Genomic DNA, 19,540 nt, shown 5'->3' with positions numbered 1-19,540 from the left:
TTGTCCTTGCAAGCCGTCATATTTTTCGCTGTGATGAGTCTCGTAGTGGCGTCGAATATTATATTCCTTCAATACCGAAACTTGTTGCAAACACACCAAGCACAAAGGTTTTCCGTGCATCTCTGTAAATAAATAGGACGTGGTCCCTTTTTCTTTGAAAATTCTACACTCCTTATCTACTTTTCTCCGTTTGGATAACGACATTTTGGCTAATGAGGGTGTAGCGGAGAGGTAGAGACCAAGGTATTAACAACGTCGTAACAAGCAGCAGATGGCGCATTGATACCGTCTGCTGTTTTCAGTCTGTCTCAGTGATGCGGCTTGTCTTCTACTCTGATGGAAAGAGTGCGCCCCTTAGCGGATAATCCATGAATTGCAGCGAATTAAAACTATTAATTCCATGTCTTTTATGCATTTTTTCCACTTTCAAATTATCCTGCGGGCCTGATCGAACCTCCTTGGGGGCCGGTTCCGCGGGCCAGTTAAGGCTTAACCGATCTCAGAGAAGTATTTTTAAACTGATTTCAGACTTGTTGTAGATTAGAGACAAGAAGTGTGTCTGACAGTGGACAAACTATCACTGATATGCACAGGTGAATTGTGGGCCACCTTCACTGGGATTGGCCTAACACCTGTTTACAATTAGTGCTGATTCACGCCAAAGGGTTTATCTCAATAGTCTAAAGTGACTACCTCACCTCTCTTCCTCTCATTTGCTCTGATCCAAGTAATTACCCTCATCAATCCAGAAGGCTGTGTCTGGTTTTTCCAGAATGCTCTCTATTCTAGTCCATTGATATTTCTGGTCCTACAGCGTTCCATGACATTTTCAAAAGACTCTCTCTCTCCTATGCTCTGTGTGTGTGTGTGTGTGTGTGTGTGTGTGTGTGTGTGTGTGTGTGTGTGTGTGTGTGTGTGTGTGTGTGTGTGTGTGTGTGTGTGTGTGTGTGTGTGTGTGTGTGTGTGTGTGTGTGTGTGTGTGTGTGTGTGTGTGTGTGTGTGTGTGTGTGTGATTTCTCCACATAATTCCTACAGTGCACCTTGTGTGCTCTCATAATTCCTCCTGAAAGCACAACAATAGACAATTCTACCCCACATAGGCCTAATGGGAGCACACAGATGCAAGAGAGGTAAAAATCGTTATTCTACCGTGATACTGACAGACAGACAAACGTCATCCATGCAATTTAGACTGATGTGTGAGCTCATGGCTTTTATCCCATGTTTTAAGAATTGAATAGCCACTGAAGAACAGTCTCAGATTCCAGTACTTCCATTGTCATTTGAACACGGGTCTCTGACCACAGGTACATTTTCAGACAGACAGGCTGACATTGAATTTCCAACATTGCCATAATATCATTCTCTGCTTCAAGGCGGAGGACTCCACACTTTCCAACCCAATTTAACATACAATCTGTCAGGTTCTTCATTACTTACTTCATTACTTATTTTGTAGTTAGTCCCAAAAGAAGCCTCCCTTGTCCAACCATTAATCTACCTGTGTGGCGTGCAAGTGATTTTCCTCTTGGTGACCTGAGAGATGATCAGGACACTGTGATGCCACAGAGCTTCACATCTGAGCCAATGGAAAATAACAGGTGTATCTCTGTATGCTCTGTAGACTATAGTCAGTTTTGTTGCGTGTGGCTTAGATTGTCTCAGACATGAGTGAATGTGGATGTCATACCATACATGCTGTCAATGCATGTGAACTCAAATGCTCCATCTCCCTCAATAAAAACAACAATGGCCTCTTTGTGATGCAGTAAATTACTCTTTCAACCCTAAGAGCTTTAAAATTGTATTTATTTGGAAAGTGATCCGTGAATCCAACAAATAAGTTATATAACCTCAAAAACATGGGGACATACTTTCAAGCTTCCCTGCCAGTCAGGCAAACAATATCCCAGGCTGTCTATCTGCTACTGACAACTGCAGGCTGTCGACAGGCCGATTCTTGTGTCCCATTCATGCGGCCTCAGTTTGGTCCAAAGCTAAACGGCTGTCTAAAGCCCAGGTTTAATTGACTGTTTCTAGTCGCACCAATGTCACCATCCAACATAACATGACACATGCATTGTGCTACTAGATTTGATACTTTACATGATTGGCGCTAGCTCGTCAAAACTTTTCACCAACAGTGAACGGTGAGGTTCATATGTAACCAAGACTAAACTTAGCAAAAAAAGAAACGTTCCTTTTTCAGGACCCTCCAGAATCCAAATAACTTCACAGATCTTCATTGTAAACAATTAATGAACATACGCCTGTGGAACGGTCGTTGAGACTCTAACAGCTTACAGACGGTAGGCAATTAAGGTCACAGTTATAAAAACTTAGGACACTAAAGAGGCCTTTCTACTGACTCTGAAAAACACCAAAAGAAAGATGTCCAGGGTCCCCGCTCATCTGCGTGAACATGCCTTAGGCATGCTGCAAGGAGGCATGAGGACTGCAGATGTGGCCAGGGCAGTAAAATGCAATGTCCATACTGTGAGACGCCTAAGACAGCGCTACAGGGAGACAGAACGGACAGCTGGTCGTCCTCGCAGTGGCAGACCACGTGTAACAACACCTGCAGCGGATCGGTACATCCGAACATCCCACTTGCGGGACAGGTACAGGATAGCAACAACAACTGCCCGAGATACACCAGGAACGCACAATCCCTCCATCAGTGCTCAGACTGTCCGCAATAGGCTGAGAGAGGCTGGACTGAGGGCTTGTAGGCCTGTTGTAAGGCAGGTCCTCACCAGACATCACCGGCAACAACATCGCCTATGGGCACAAACCCACCGTCGCTGGACCCAGACAGGACTGGCAAAAAGTGCTCTTCACTGACGAGTCGCGGTTTTATCTCAACCAGGGGTGATGGTCGGATTCTCGTTTATCATCGAAGGAATGAGCGTTACACCGAGTCCTGTACTCTGGAGCGGGATCGATTTGGAGGTGGAGGGTCCTTCATGGTCTGGGGCGGTGTGTCACAGCATCATCGGACTGAGCTTGTTGTTATTGCAGGCAATCTTAACGCCGTGCGTTTGATTTTGACCCATTTGTTCAGGGACACATTATTCCATTTCTGTTAGTCACATCTGTGGAACTTGTTCAATTTATGTCTCAGTTGTTGAATCTTATGTGAATACAAATATTTACATGCTGAAAATAAAATGCAGTTGACAGTGAGGACGATTATTTTTTTGCTGAGATTATGTTAATGGCTGTTTACGAATGGAAAGTAAACTAGTCAATGAATGTCCTGTACTGAGGTCTACCTGGAAACTTCTCAGTGACTAAACCGGTGACAATCAAGGAAGAATAGTATCTGCCAAACTGGGATGCTCACTGTTATAGGTTCAGATGATGATGTCACTATGTAGTTGTGTTTAAATGTGAAATGTACCTGACCCACATCAACAGACAAGATTGTTTGGAATGAAAACTTAAGAATCGTTGCTCTCATAGAGTACTTATAGCACTGTAACTTTACAGCAGTTAATATTGCTACACACAAAAAAATGGCTTTATCCTGTTACAAAAATAGTTGACACACAAACTTACCTTATATCGATCTTTCTTCTGGGTGTTTTCTTCTGCAATGGAGTTGAAATAATGAAATAAGTCTGTGACTGTCCTGCAAAGCTGCTGTCGTCACTGCCAAAGGTACTACCAGCTAGTCAGGTATATGTGTGATTGTGCGTGGTTATGTGTTGTGATGGGGAGTTGACAGCAGCTTGCACAGTAGTCAGGTGAGTTGGTAAAACAACTACAGTGCCCTCAAAGTATTCACACCCATGGACTTTTTTCACATTTTGTTGTTACAGGCTGAATTTAAAATTCATTACATTTCGATTTTGTGTCACTGAACGCAACACTCCATAATGTCAAAGTGGAATTATGTTTTTAGAAATGTTTACAAATGACTAAAAATGCAAAGGTGATATGTCATGAGTCAGTAAGTATTCAAGCCTAAATAACTTCTGGAGTAAAAATTTGCTTAACAATTTGGATAAGTTGCATGGACTACCTGTGTGGAATAATCATGTTTAACATCATTTTTTAATCACAGCCCCATCTCTGTACCCCACACATACAATTTATCTGTAAGGTATCTCAGTCGAGCAGTGAATTTCAAGCACAAATTCAATGAAAAAGACCAGGGAGGTTTTCCAATGCCTCGCAAAGGCAGGCACCTATTGGTAGATGGGTAAAAAAAAAAAGATGTCAAATATCCCTTTGAGCATGGTGAAGTTATTAATTACACTTTGGATGGTGTATAAATACACCCAGTCACTACAAAGGTAAAGGCGTCCTTCCTAACTCAGTTGCCGGAGAGGAAAGAAACCGCTCAGGGATTTCACCATGAGGCCAAAGGTGACTTTAAAACAGTTAGAGTTGAATGGCTGTAATAAGAGAAAACATTGTAGTTATTACTCCACAATACTAACCTAAATGACAAAGTGAAAAGAATGAAGCCTGTACAGAATACAAATATTCCAAAACATGCATCCTGTTTACAACAAGGCACAAAAGTAATACTGCTAAAAATGTGGCAAAGAAAATGAACTTTTTGTCCTGAATACAAAGCATTATGTTTGGGGCAAATCCAACACAACATTAAGAGCACCTTTTCTAATATTGAGTTTTTTAAAGATTAATGGGCAAATATTGTACAATCCTGGTTTGCAAAAGCTCTTAGTGACTTACCCAGAAAGACTGCCAAAGTTGATTCTAACATGCACTGACTCAGGGGGTTGAATACTTGTCTAGTCAAAATATATTGTTTTTTTATTTTCCATTAAATACTCCAAAAAAGTAATCATTTTGTGCAATCATTGACAAAAAATGACAAATCCATTTTTAATCCCACTTTGGAACACAACAAAATGTGAAAAAGTAAAGGCGTGTGAATACTTTTTGAAGCCACTGCATTTCTCCTTTAACATGCGTGTCAAAGAGACAGACTGTGTAAAAAGATAGGGCTAATTTGTGTAGATAATTTTGTTACTAGCACATATATTCATAAGAGATAGATGGAGTTTGTGGTTATTTTGAGAGGTTCACCAACTACACAGCTGCAACCTGCTGCTGAAATCGCAAATCTGTAAATTAGTCAAACAGACCAGAGGATAGGACAAAACACAGATTCTAAACCTATATTTACACAAATTACCATTAATTACACAACTGCAGCTATTTTTCTATGTCTGGTCTGAAGGGCAAATATATTTATTTCCGATCTCAAGACACCCACATGAGAACTAAAACTAAGTAAAATGCTGTTGAGGCTCATTATTTGTTTCTGCACTTCCCAACTGTTAATAGTTTCTGTTGTTTTCTGCATTAGGGGAACTACAGGGGAAAACTCTTGTTTGTTTGGTGTTAAGGTTCATTTATCATAAAGACATTTCTACAGCCTATTATATTACAGGAGCACCTCAGGACAGACCAAAACAATAAATGTGATAAAGATGCACTGAAACACGAGGGGAAGAGAAATTACTTGTCTAAATGCAGATACAAACGACTATGACTCCTCAGGGAGGACACAGTGCTTCATCTTTTACTAATGAGGAGAAATGTAGGTGTTGGAATGCTGCCTACCCTGACTGACGTCCTAAAGGAGGATCTAATGCATGTAACACATGATGTTACTGTCATTCATCTGGAGTCTGTAGGTGTGTGTGTTTCTCTCAATGCTGTGGCTCAGCAGGGAGGTCCCTTTAGTGCAGTAAAAAAAAAAAAAAAGCAGTCAATTTCACAGTGCGAATGGCACCATCAAGCAAACTGTTCTATGAGCCATACTGGGAGCATGAATGCAAAGTAAGGGTTTATATTGGCTTCACTTTATTGGTCTGCTGATAAACTGGGCCAGATAGGCTGTGCCTTCAGAAATTCTTCATACCCCTTGACCTGATTTTTTCCCTCCGCAGTTTGGTCAGAGGTCCAGCTCTAGGCAGTCTTGAGTAGTCCCATATTATTTTTTTTTTTTAACTTCCCAATGATGCAGACCACTGTGCTCTTGGAAACGTTCCAACGCTGTAGAAATGGTTTTATACCCTTTCCCAGATACGCCTTGTCACAATTCTACCTCAGCACTCTATGGCCAGTTCCATGGACTTCTTGGTATAGTCTCTACTCAGACATGCACTGTCAACTGTGGGACCTTATATAGACAGGTGTGTTTATTTCAAAATCATGTCAAAACAAAATAATTGGCCAAAGGTGGACTCTAATCAAGTTGTAGCAACGGCTCAAGGTTAATCAAATTAAATTGGATGCACCCGAGCGCAATTAGATGTCACAGCAAAGGTGTGTCAATACTTATGTCAATAAGATATTGCTGCATTTAATTTAATACATTTGCAAAACATATTTAATCCATTTAGAATTTAGGCTGTAATAACAAAATGCGGAATAAGTCAAGGGGTATGAATACTTTCTGAAGGCACTGAACATTAAGTATTTAATCCAAAGTTGTGTGAAAATGATAGTCTTCAAACACCATCAGATTTGGAGGAGCGCTTTGGTCAAAATGGAAGTCACAGTGAGTTCTAATCCATTATTGTGGCTGGAAGCAACAGATTTTCAGGTCAACATGGAGTAGACTAACGGGGCTTTAGTGCATACATGTTTGACAGCCTTTCTATACTAGTCAATCTATAATGTTATTGTTCTCCGAGATATCTTGGAACAGAAGAAACTATACTAATGGCCAAGTATCAAGGAAATGAAGTTGTACATTATCCATTATACAAACATTTGTCAAACCCTAAAGTAGACAGAAAGAAATACACAGGACAAGCACTTTGAAAACTGAACACTTAAAAAATGTAATCACTCAAATTTGAAGGGAAAAAAACAGGATAAAAGACATGGTATCTTGCTGTGACACTTTCATAGATGAAATTACCATAACCGAGTTCACAATTAAAGTCCTTTTGATTGTAAAATGTTTCTTTAAGACAATGGTAGTTGTATTGAGGGAGCTTGGTGTCTTGATGTTGATTACGAGCCTGCTTGTGATGCTCTTCATCAAAAGTCTTTGTAATGCAACAACCTGAAAATAAACCAAATTATTATTCCAACATATTTACTTGTATCAAGTCACCCATAGTGTTGATATTTTTTATTTTCTGCTGTCTGAAAAAACAAAAAACAAGACTTACCTGAAGAGAGGGGCACGGCCCTTGTTGTTGGCCAGAGAGAAGAAGCCGCTGTTTGGGGAGAAGTCCAGGCGGTGGGCCCTGTATATGGTTTTCATCTGGAACATGGGGAAGTTGGAGAACACCGTGAAGCTGGGGATATGAACCTGAAATGAGAAGGGTAGACATATGGCACTTGGAGAGACTTGATGACAGTGAAAGAGAGACATGATTTGAGTTCTTTATTACTATCCAAGTCATGCTGCAATAAAACCTTGTATTTACAAGAGACCAGGTGTAGCTGTTATGATGACAAAGACAACATTAGGTGTGTGAGAGAGAGAGACTGACCAATCGGGCAGCCTCGTCGTCAGCCCTGGAGGCGATGGCCAGGATCTCGGAGGTGGGGTTGAAGCGGAGAGAGGTGGCAGACGTCACCAGGTTCATGATGGCCTTCAGAGGCTTGGGGTTGTTCTGCCGCATACACTCCTCCTGGGAGTACACGTTCACCACACCTGCCGCTGACCTGAGATAATAGAAATGGTAGAAAAATGATGTGAACTTGTGTGCTACAGCTATATCTATACGGAAAAAATACAATTGGGTCATTCCATGAAATGGGTGCCTTTTGCATCCCGTTGAAATTTTAAGTATAAAATGTGCACAAATAATACCATTTAAAAGCCTGTTATGTTAAATGAAGTGCCCTTTAAAATGTAGACCACGTGGAGAATTCAATAAATCAGCATTTTGACATGTCCCTCCGTCAACCATGTGTCCACCTCTAGTCAGATTTGAACTCACTTAACCCCAACCTTTCTCCAAGTTTCTTTCACCATCATTGTACAGCCCTAGTTATTTTGTTGCTTTGACAAAGTCATTTCTGAAGATAATATATTTCATGTGATTCATTTACATGTTTCCTTCATTTTTAAGATCAACCATGTTTACTTGAATTCGTGAAACTATTCCTTTTAGAATAGTTTTCATCCTGAAAAACAGAACATCGAATAGTCAAATCAGAGTAAAATCGGGTGAGCTGGTTCTACTCTTTTTGGCTATTTTCTGGTGTTTTGTGGTGGAAAACTGAGCGGGTCGAGCATGACATGTCAACCCGGTTACCCATGGACAGACAGGCTAGAAATGTTTTCACTACATTTTTTTGTGTGAAGCTTGCATTTAATTAACACTCCCTGTTGCACAAAACAAGATTCTATTCCCCCTGTCACGAGGAAATGTACAGCTGATTAAAGATGAAATCGTCAACCCTGTTCCTTTATTTGGCACATAATAAGCACATAATAAGGCACATAATAAGCACATATTTGGCACATAATAATGTTTTATTTAAAATCGCTTAAAGTGGGATACTATGTTGTTTTTTAAAATTAAGTTTAACGTGCTCTTTATGACAGAATTGTAATATTTGTTACACTTCTTAAAAAGCCACCTAATTGGTGGAACGACCCAATTATCCTTAAGGTTTTGTGGCAAAATCATGCATAAAAACAACAAAAAAAGACATTTGAAGCAAGACAAACAGGACAATACAAACATTGCAATGGCTTGATCACAAAACGACAGGGACCATCGCTGTTGAAACACATCAGCAAGGAAACGGATGAATTAATAATAAATAAATGAATAAAGATACACACCAACAACCTCGTATCACAAAAAGACATGGAAAATGCTAAAATCAAAATGGCTGACTCACCCGCAGGCCAGATACTGTCCGTTCTTGGATGCAGCCATGGAGGTCCCACTCACACAGCCATCATCTGTGAACCTGTTCAGGCATTTACTGCTCCTCATGTCCCATATGTACACCTCACCCTCCTCTGCAACATCAAAACAAATTTTGGTACATACAGCTTTAAAAAAAAGGTGGAATATGCAGAAATCGCTCTGCCATTTCGTTTCTGCTAAAATGCTAGTAGTTCACCTAATTTCAGTTTGTGACAAAACAAGCAGTGGTCACCAGGGCAGTGGTCACTTCCTTAGTCAAAATTCAAAGCCAAGATCTATCGCTCAGATTTGTTTATATATATATATTTTAAACATGACAAAAAATGAAATATTAACCTATTAAAAACGGTTCTGTAGCAATGAGGATTGTAGTAGGCAAAATGCCCAATACATTGCCACTGCAAATTGGTTATGCTTGAATTGCCAGGCCAATGTTGTTCTTCTCAGATAATTTTGAAATTATATTTCAAAATTGTAGGTATACGTATACAGCTGAGTGAGCGCAATGCATTTGCTTTTATTTATTTTACTGGACTAATGGCCTGCATCCGATGGTCAGTCTGAGGGAAAGGAGAGAGCAGCGGTGAGGCTTCCAGCTGACGGCGAAACTCAAGTCGCACTGCATTATTTCTGCCTCATGCACCAATTCATGTTGTTAAATCGGGTGGCCAGTTAAAGGAAAATAACACTTTGCTATACTGCTTGCAGTGAGTGGATGTATGGCGCTGAATAACAACTTCAACATGAACTTATTCATAAAAACAGCAGCGCGTTGCTATATTCCGCAGAGTCTCTCTAGTCATGGTTTTAAACATGATTTTGAAATCTCACAGTATCAACTTTGCTGTGCGCTCGAGGCTTCTTTTTACAGTCTTTGGCTTGAGGAAACTGTGCATACACGGTGATCTGAGCTATATGATTGGCCAGCGGTAGGCCTGAAGTTGCACTTGATTTGCTCTGGGTATTTTTCAAAATGGGAACACTTTGCCTTCCCAGTGCTAGGGCTGCTGAATCAAGTGCACCTACCAACAACAGCTTGAAACAAATACAAAAATAGGAACATGAGGATTAATCGTTGTTTTTTTTTACAGAAATGTTTGGTGACCAACTAGGACCACTGGTGTAGAGAATCATTGTACCAGTTAAATATATGTCCCATAAACAAAAATATTGTTTGAAGCTTGTGAACAAAGCCAAAAGTAAAAAGACAGTAAATCTAACTTAAGAATGTGAAGCATAGAAATGGCGCACATAAAACAAGTCTACAGCGTCTCAGAATTGATTTCAAAGAGAATGATGCATGACTCAAATTTCTATGTTAATTTGGTCAGGTCGCCCAAAAAGTCACATTTTGAAGCGTTAACTAAAATCTAAAAAAGGCTTTAGGATGTGATTGGGGTGTTGGGCTGTGTGTCTTAGACCAGGGTAAAAACCCACCAGAATTGGTGAAGACTTTGCTGCCGTCGTGGGAAAAAGCCACTCCCACAATGTTTCCGTTGATCTTCATGCTTTTCACTACCTCCTTTGTCTGAAAAAATAAAAATAAAAACAACAGTGAGAAAACACAGACATTTATGCAATACATGTATGCGCCTGATCCAAAATGGAGTCTTACATTTTGATCCATTTTGGATGTGTGGTATACCAGGTATTTGCCATCTACAATCACTTACCTTCATTGTTAACACGTGGAGGTATCCGGAGGTGCCAGTGAGAAGGAGGGATTCTCCATCAGGGGAGACTTCAAACTCTTTCACCCTCTGTTCCCTCAGACCTGGGGGGCAATCATAATTGTTACTGCACTTTGTTTTGTGTGTGCAGCAAACTGTGAGTAGCATTTATTGTTATTTGTATAACTGAGTTGGGATGTCTGTCCTGCAAATAATTTGGATCAGAGACTGTATAAAATGTTTTCACTGAGATTTTACATGTACTTGTTAGCATTGCTAACCTTCGGTTTACAAAGGCTCAGCGGGCTTTGTGTTCAGTGCCGGTCTTTACCGGATATCGATATGGAGGTTTGACAATCTCGATACCGCCCAAGCCTAGTTATAAAAGGCTGTCACTACCTAACAGCCAACTGGTTAGACTACTACCGAACAGCCTTGGGGTTCTAGTGACTCCCCATGGCTTCCTCCTCCTCACCTCTGACAGTGTGGACAGGGATGACCTTGCCCTCCATCATGTCATAGATGTAGAACAGCTTGTTCCTGAAACTGGTGGCCACCACCTGCTCCCCGTTCACGCTGAACTGGGCCTTGTGCACCGGGAACCTCTCCAGGTGAATACTCTGAATCTTAGGGTTGGTCTTCCCATCAACCTGGAGAGGAAGGAGGGACATTTAGAGTGAGGTGGATGGTAATTCATATTAGTACAAACTTGTATGTTAGTGTCACAGATTCACTAAATAACCATAAGATAATCATCCATAAGGATAATTGCTGGTCCATTGAGTTTGTATATATTTTTTGCTTCTAGTTTGTATGGTCAAAAAAAGGTCTGGAGGATATTGTTAAGGATGCAGTTCCCTATACCATGTCTCATGACGACTGCCACAAGAATACCTGAGAGAAGACAGCAGCTGATGAGTAAAATGAATACCTGGAACAGAGAGATGGACTGGTCGAGCCCTGCTGTCATGACAACCTGGGCAGAGGGGTGGAACTGCACCGTGGTCAGCCTGCCCTCAGACGGCCGGTCGTTGTTGGCATGTAGGCACTTCTTCATCTGCAAGAGAGTTAAATACATCCAGAATAAATGGACTAGCATCACATGTAAACAAAACCACATTATCTAATTCTGGAAAACGTACTGGTTTTGTAACTCCCAAACCTCTAAAGTACTCTGGTTTAGAGTCCTCATTTGCAGACAGAGAGAGACCTGGTTGTTTTACTCTAACTCAGGGGTGTCAAAGTCAAATGGACGGAGGGCCAAATAAAAAATTTAGCTACAAGCCGAGGGCCGGACTGTTCGAATGTTCATTGAAATTTTTTTAAATGACGCATATAGTCTAGTGAACCTAATTGAACCTACTGAAAACCTAACAAATATATTCCAATATGATCAGATAAATAAAGCAATATTTTCTTATGGCTCTGTCAGTAATCTTTAATTTTCAACAGACACAAAAGACAAATTTCCTTTATATAAAAATCCCCATAACATGAACATTAAATGAAAGAAACCGGTATTCAAGGCACCATCAGTAGCCTATATTTTCTATTTTAGCAAAAGTGGGCTAAATTTACTTCAAAGAAAAAAACAATAATAGCAATTTTCTATCATCCACTCAACTGAAATATTTTAAAAATATAATTGGATTGAAATACAATAAAATAAAGTGCAAAAATCTATTAATCAAAAACAACACTTTGTTTAAGGAGAAGTAACATGCAGTGAAAACAAATATTAAACTTTAACTTTTAAACTTGAACTGAGTAAAAACTCTAAATATGTGATTGCACAGTAATGTTCACTTGTTTGAGGTTGAGGGTGATACTTGGTGGTGTCCCATCTTTTCCACAAGTTCATCAATGTTCGGGGTAAGGCTCTGAGCTGAGGAAATCCTCAGAATTGAGTGGAGGTGTTCAGCAGTAAGTCGACTTCTGTGTGATGTTTTGTTCAAGTTCATCAAAGAAAACAGTTGTTCACACAGGTATGTGCTGCCAAACATAGACAACGTTGGAGCAGCTGAGGGCATATTTTGCCCTCAGTGCATCATTGCATTGGAGGTCAATCAACTCCATTTGGAGGTTTGGTGGTGAGCTTTCCACGTCAACAGCAAATGGGTTACCGAGCAGTTCCAACCTGCTTTTTTGTGCTTCAAAGTCAGCAAATCGGCGTCGAAAGTCAGCGGCAAGCATACCTATTTTATCAGCCAACTGTGCGCTCGGGAACGCACTGGTAGAGAGCTTCTCTTTCATGGTCTGGCAGCTGGGAAAGTGGCTCAAATTTTCTTTCCGCATCTGCGTCTCCCACAGAGTCAGTTTGGTTTTAAATGCCTTCACTGTACTGTACATATCAGAGATGACACGATCCCGACCCTGCAGCTGCAAGTTCATTGCATTCAGATGACTCGTAATGTCACACAGAAAAGCCATTTCACACAGAAACATTTCGTCTCGGAGTTGTGTTGTGTCTTTCCCTTTGCTGTCCAAGAACAGACAAATCTCCTCACGAAGCTCGAAACATCTTTGAAGCACCTTTCCCTGGCTTAGCCATCGCACCTCTGTGTGATAAGGCAAATCACCATGCTCCGTTTCTAACTCCGTCAGAAATGCCTTGAACTGGCGGTTATTCAAACCTTTGGCTCTGATAAAGTTAACTGTGCGCGTGATGATGCTCATTACATGCTCCATTTTCAAGGCTTTACCGCACAACGCTTCCTGGTGTATGATACAATGATAAGCTGTCAGCTCACCTGTCGCGTTTTCCTCTTGCATCTTTTCCCGTATCTTCTTCACCAGTCCGCTCCTGTGTCCACACATCGCAGGTGCTCCGTCGGTTGTCAAACCCACGAGTTTTTCCCAAGGCAGCTCCATCTCATTTACACATCTTGACACCTCTTCATACAAATCATGCCCCGTAGTTGTGCCATGCATAGGACGTAAAGCCAAAAACTCCTCTGTCACGCTTAGGCTGGAGTCCACTCCGCGGATGAAAATTGACAACTGGGCAATGTCAGAAATGTCGGTGCTCTCATCCACAGCCAAGGAATATGCAATGAAATCTTTTCCCTTTTTCACAAGCTGCTCTTTTAGATTGATGGACAACTGGTCTTACTCTCTCGGCAATGGTGTTTCTGCTCAGACTCACATTTAAAAAGAGTTGCCTTTTTTCTGGGCAAACTTCGTCACAAACTTTAATCATGCAGTTTTTGATGAAATCCCCCTCCGTAAATGGCCGGGCTGATTTAGCGATCTCTTCTGCCAAAATAAAACTGGCCTTGACAGCAGCCTGGCCTTGTGATTTGGCTTTTTTGAACAGAGCCTGTCGAGATTTGAGGCCTCGTTTTAATTCCTCTGCCTTTTGTAGCCTTTGTTCCATGTCCATATTCTTGTTTTTGTCCGCGTGTTTCGTTTCATAATGTCGTCTCAGATTATACTCTTTCAGTACCGCCACACTTTCTCCACACAGAAGACACACAGGTTTTCCAGCTACCTCCGTGAACAAATACTCCGACTCCCACCTTGTTTGAAACCCCCGGTTCTCAGTGTCCACCTTCCGTTTTGCCATTTTTGATGGGTATCTGAAAGTTAATTTTACTGTGATGCTGACAACTGCTGTGCCAATAAATATTGAAATGAAGCAGCCTACTGCTCGGTGCGTCACCGTTGCATTGTGGGAAATGTAGTATTGGTGCGTGTAAAAGATCTGCGGGCTGCCGGCTTGCTGCGGTCTGCGGGCCGGTTCTAATAACAAATCAAGATCATCCCAGGGGCCGTAAAAAACCTTCTCGCGGGCCGGATGTGGCCCGCGGGCCTTGACTCTGACATATGTGCTCTAACTTAACCTCAAATGTAGTAGTGGTAAGATGATGGGAGAACAGAACTCACCTGTATGATTCCTTTGGGAAGGCTGTCGGGTGAGCCCACAAAGTTGCCCGTCTTCCTCATCAGGTCGTCTCCATCTTCATCCTCATCATCAGAGTCATCTTTAGTTTTTGGGAAATAGACATATTTTATTGAAAAGACAAATGTATACTTTATAGCAGGACTCAAACTAGATTCAGCCGCATGCCGATTTTTTTTCTTGAGCCGATGGTCAGGAGGTCGGAACATAATTACAAATCATTTGTAAACTGCAAATTGTCCACAAGAAGCCCAAACATATATACAATTGTATTAAAACAATAATTTCAAACCGTCTATATCATGAAAAGAGCAGGTGTTCATAATGTTTTGTAGACTCAGTGTGTATCTCTCTATTATGCGTGTGAATACTTTGGAACAGATATGCAAAATTAAAATCAAAATCATTTGTTGGTGTTTTTAGTCTTATGTCCAAACATTTAAAAAAGTGAGAGGCATCTGAGAGGCATCTCTCGTAACATACTACATGGATCATGAAGTCGTTTACAACCAAAATGTGGGAGTTTACCTTTTTTCTTATTCTTTTTCTTTGATTTTGTCTCTGCCCAGGACGGCATTCCACCCATTGCTTTTTGGAACCTGGCAAAAATGAGTTGGAAGTAAGAGCTTGAACCACAAGATCCCAGTGGTATTTACTCCATGGCTGTGTTACTAACATCCACTTACTGTTCTTTCATCCTCTGCTGTAACTTCTGTTTGGACATCTTGGCCTCCGCGTCACTCTTGGCCAGGTCTCTACGGAACCGGTTTTTCATGTCCACTCTAGGAAACACGAGGGAAATATCATGAATGGATTAATAAAAAACAGTGACGTAACTAGGATGTAATGGTTCACCGAAACGCATCGGGTCCCTGGTTCCAATGTTTAAGATCGATCTAAATGTACCACGCATCGGTCAGAAAATCGACTCAAACGTTATGAATCGTCAGTTCACTAAAAGGTTTTGCTCATGTTACTTTCTTTCTACCTTCCCGAAAATACCTCTGATCTGTTGTGAAAACTGATGCTTCCTCTCCTTCATTGTCAAACTAAGCATGTAACTGCGTTGACAGTCACTGGTTTTGGACACTTTTTTTATTTTACCCCCTTTTTCTCCCCAATTTTCGTGGTATCCAATGGTTTAGTAGCTACTATCTTGTCTCATCGCTACAACTCCCGTATGGGCTCGGGAGAGACGAAGGTTGAAAGTCATGCATCCTCCGATACACAACCCAACCAAGCCGCACTGCTTCTTAACACAGCGCCATACAACCCGGAAGCCAGCCGCACCAATGTGTCGGAGGAAACACCGTGCACCTGGCAACCTTGGTTAGCGCGCACTGCGCCCGGACCGCCACAGGAGTCGCTGGTGCGCGATGAGACAATGATTTCCCTACCGGCCGAACGCTCCCTAACCCGGACGACGCTAGGCCAATTGTGCGTCGCCCCACGGACCTCCCGGTCGCGGCCAGTTACGACAGAGTCTCTGGTGGCACAGCTGGCGCTGCAGTACAGCGCCCTTAATCACTGCGCCACCCAGGAGGGGGATTTTGGGCTCTATTAACAAACCTCAAAATGCGTTTCAATGCCATTCAACACTCCTTCCGTGGCCTCCAAGTGCTCTTAAATACCAGTAAAACTAAATGCAGGCTCTTCAACCGATTGCTGCCCGCACCCACCCGCCCAACTAGCATCACCACTCTGGATGGTTCTGACTTAGAATGGCATCTCCAATCCAAAATAAAATCAAGAATAGGTTTCCTGTTTCGCAACATATCTCCTTCGCTCATGCTGCCAAATATACCCTCGAAAAACTGACTATCCCACCGATCCTTGACTTCGGGAATGTCATTTACAAAATAGCCTCCAACACTCTACTCAGAAAATTGGATGTAGTCTATCACAGTGCCATCTATTTTGTCACCAAAGCCCCACAACTGCGACCTATATGCCCTCATTGGCTGGCCCTCACTACATATCGTCACCAAACCCACTGGCTCCTGGTCATCTATAAGTCTTTGCTAGGTAAAGCCCCGCCTTATCTCAGCTCACTGGTCACCATAGCAACACCCACTCGTAGCACATGCCCCAGCAGGTATATTTCACTGGTCATCCCCAAAGCCAACACCTCCTTTGGCCGCCTTTCCTTCCAGTTCTCTGCTTCCAGTTCTCTGGAACCAATTGCAAAATAAAACATCACTGAAGCTGGAAGCTTATATGTCCCTCTCTAACTTTAAGCATCAGCTGTCAGAGCAGCTTACCGATCACTGCACCTGTACACAGCCCATCTGTAAATAGCCCACCCAATTACCTCATCCCCATATTGTTATTTATTTATTTTTGCTCTTTTACACCCCAATATCTCTACTTGCACATCATCATCTGCACATCTATCACTCCAGTGTTAATGCTAAATTGTAACTATTTCGCCACTATGGCCTATTTATTGCCTTACCTCTCTAATCTTACTACATTTACATACACTGTACATAGATTTTTCTATTGTGTTATTGACTCTGTTTGTTTATGTGTAACTCTGTGTTGTTGTTTGTCACACTGCTTTGCTTTATCTTGACCTGGTCACCAAATGAGAACTTGTTCTCAACTGGCCTACCTGGTTAAATAAAGGTAAAATTGTTTATTTATTTATTTATGGGGCGGCAGGTAGCCTAGTGGTTAGAATGTTGGACTAGTAACCGGAAGGTTGCAAGTTCAAATCCCCGAGCTGACAAGGTACAAATCGTTCTGCCCCTGAACAGGCAGTTAACCCACTGTTCCTAGGCTGTCATTGAAAATAAGAATTTGTTCTTAACTGACTTGCCTGGTAAAATAAAAAATATATATTTTAAAAGGATCTACAAGTAGTTTTGCATGTTGAACAACCCTAGGGAATATCGGTAGCCTACTAAAATTGAGCGTTGCTTCGCACGCTGACTAATAACGCCTTGATCACACCAATAGCGTCATTGCATTTTGGTACACCAGAAGGTGAATGTTGAGCTTTGGTTGCACACATCCAGATGATGCTTGCTTACCATTTTGCACAATGACTCTCTGTTGGTGTGATCGAGGCTTAACAAAAGTTCAACATTCACCTTCTGCTACCATTTCTGTCAAGCGGTCTACACAAATCTAATAGTGGGGTGGTAGATGCTCACTAGTCTCCCTTATGGCTCAGCTCAAGTGACTACACACACACCATAGACATTTACACACACATCAGCTCAAACAGGTCTAGCTCAGAGGCCCAGCCAGTGAGCTCCATCAGCAGCAGATATGAATTTAGAATGGAAAATGAATGTGTTTATGTAACAAATGTTGTAGCATCGAATATTATCGCATCAAAACAAATCGTATGGATTTGTTCCTCTCATCAAACCAAATAGTTACAAACTAAAACGTATCATTCCCGTCAGTGCTAGACTTGGCTAGGAGCTCACTGGAGCTGAGTACCAGCACCTCAAATGTTCTACTGCTTGAGCTCCTCTTCATCATATAGAATATTAGCTCAAAAGTATTGTGGGAGCTCCTGCACCTAAATTTCCACAGTACCGGCACCCAAAATGAGTACCGGAACCGATTTCAGTCCAGGTCAAGCACTGGTTTCTATATCATACCCGTGTATCTAGATACGTATAGATTCGTCTTCAAAAGGGAAAGATGCACATCACTAGTAACTGCCCATACAAGCAATGTTTGATTCACATATCCATGTAATTGAGATTAGGGTTACATGACTACAACGACATGAAGTGTGAAGCATTGTACATGACATCAATGCTGAAAAGACACAATAAGACATTGCTGCAGTCTCAGGTACTAACTCTTCCTCCAGATCATCATCCTCATCCTCCCATACTGCTGTCCTTGTTGGCTGAACCTTCAGCCGTGCTTCATTCTCTACATCGGAATCGCTGGAATCGTCATCATCCAGAAGTGTGGCACCTCCATCCTCTCTGACCTGTTGACAAGAAATTGATTTGCTAAAAACAGACTGCAATGAAACTAAAAGTAAACGATGTGTCACTGGAGATTATTTGTCTATTACCTGGTTGTAACTAACTATCAATCAATAATGGATTTATATCTATGCCATGCTGACAATGTGCCAACATAATCGACTGAGCATCTGGCAGGCAGCATCATTGTAAGTCGCTCTGGATAAGAGCGTCTGCTAAATGACTTAAATGTAAACGTGTAATTCATTACGCCGATTTTTCGTATTGGAATGGCAACCGTAAAATTAACTACAACTTCCGTTTAAAACGCAACATATTTTACGTCACGTTGAAGAGCGTTTGGAGTTGTTGCAAAACGTTTTGTAACAGACGAAACGTTTTGCTACAGAATCGGCGTAATGAATACACCCCAATATGTAACTAATGCATTCCTACCAGCTTTTCCACAAGATCATCTTCAGCACCAAAAACAAGATCTTCTAGAAGTTTTACAGATGCATCTTCTTCGCCCAAAACAGTCACTGCCTGAGCGTTTTTGTGTCTTTTTAGCACTTCCTCGTCGTAGTCAGGCTCGGGTTCAGAGACTCTCTTCGTCGCCTCTCTCCCCTTTCTAGAGTGTTTACCGACTTTGTCCATGTTTATCGTTTAAACCTTAGCATATGAAACGAATTGTAAGTTGTCTCAGGACACGCTAGAATTTAACCAGATTCAGTAGACTCATAAATGTGCTAGCTAGTCTTTTACATTAGCATGCCTCATACACCCAATGTTTTCCACATGGGGTTGCTGCAACGCTGTGTTAGTTGTGAGAAAAGGGAACGTGCGGCTGCACTAATTTCACAAATTTGCAAAGTATGTGCACAGAGAAGAACTTATGGCCCACGCAACGCGCCAACAGTGTACATGTTTTATTAATCAGCGTTTGGTCGCAGGTTGCGCGCAAAATTCCCTATCACGTGTTTCCGTTTTCTTGACCCCTGAACTCGGAATAAATTGTTTATTTTTTCTCTCTTTCCAAAGATACTTGCGCCCTGTTGTGCATGGATTGTAAAATGATCTTCAGATTTTGCATTTGTTATTGATGCAAAGTTTTGGGGAAATCTATTTTGAATTTAA

General features: G+C 41.5%; 1 protein-coding gene across 1 annotated transcript; it reads right to left on the bottom strand.

Moving 5' to 3' along the window:
- Window positions 1–4,765: 4,765 nt before the first annotated feature.
- LOC124015968 (U3 small nucleolar RNA-associated protein 18 homolog) lies at window positions 4,766–19,251 on the bottom strand. The gene is made up of 13 exons (XM_046331471.1): window positions 18,860–19,251; window positions 18,290–18,426; window positions 15,152–15,247; window positions 14,994–15,064; window positions 14,450–14,547; window positions 11,496–11,621; window positions 11,040–11,214; window positions 10,568–10,668; window positions 10,332–10,422; window positions 8,863–8,986; window positions 7,497–7,671; window positions 7,170–7,312; window positions 4,766–7,060 (listed from the first exon to the last, which is right to left on the bottom strand). Exons 1-13 carry the CDS (start codon window positions 19,058–19,060, stop codon window positions 7,036–7,038), a joined length of 1,563 nt encoding a protein of 520 aa, XP_046187427.1. The 5' UTR covers window positions 19,061–19,251; the 3' UTR covers window positions 4,766–7,035.
- Window positions 19,252–19,540: the final 289 nt, after the last annotated feature.

Source organism: Oncorhynchus gorbuscha, linkage group LG26 (assembly GCF_021184085.1).
Source record: "Oncorhynchus gorbuscha isolate QuinsamMale2020 ecotype Even-year linkage group LG26, OgorEven_v1.0, whole genome shotgun sequence".
NCBI classification, from domain to species: Eukaryota; Metazoa; Chordata; class Actinopteri; order Salmoniformes; family Salmonidae; genus Oncorhynchus; species Oncorhynchus gorbuscha.
Note: the sequence above shows the minus strand (reverse complement) of the source record. Positions and strands in the feature narration are given on the sequence as shown.

Coding starts and splice junctions, on each gene's coding strand:
- LOC124015968 (XM_046331471.1), bottom strand. CDS start 19,060: ATGGACAAAGTCGGTAAACACTCTAGAAAGGGGAGAGAGGCGACGAAG. Junction 15,248..18,289: donor GATGATGATCTGGAGGAAGA/GTTAGTACCTGA, acceptor CGTGTTTCCTAG/AGTGGACATGAAAAACCGGT. Junction 11,622..14,449: donor TTCCCAAAGGAATCATACAG/GTGAGTTCTGTT, acceptor ACTCTCTTGCAG/ATGAAGAAGTGCCTACATGC.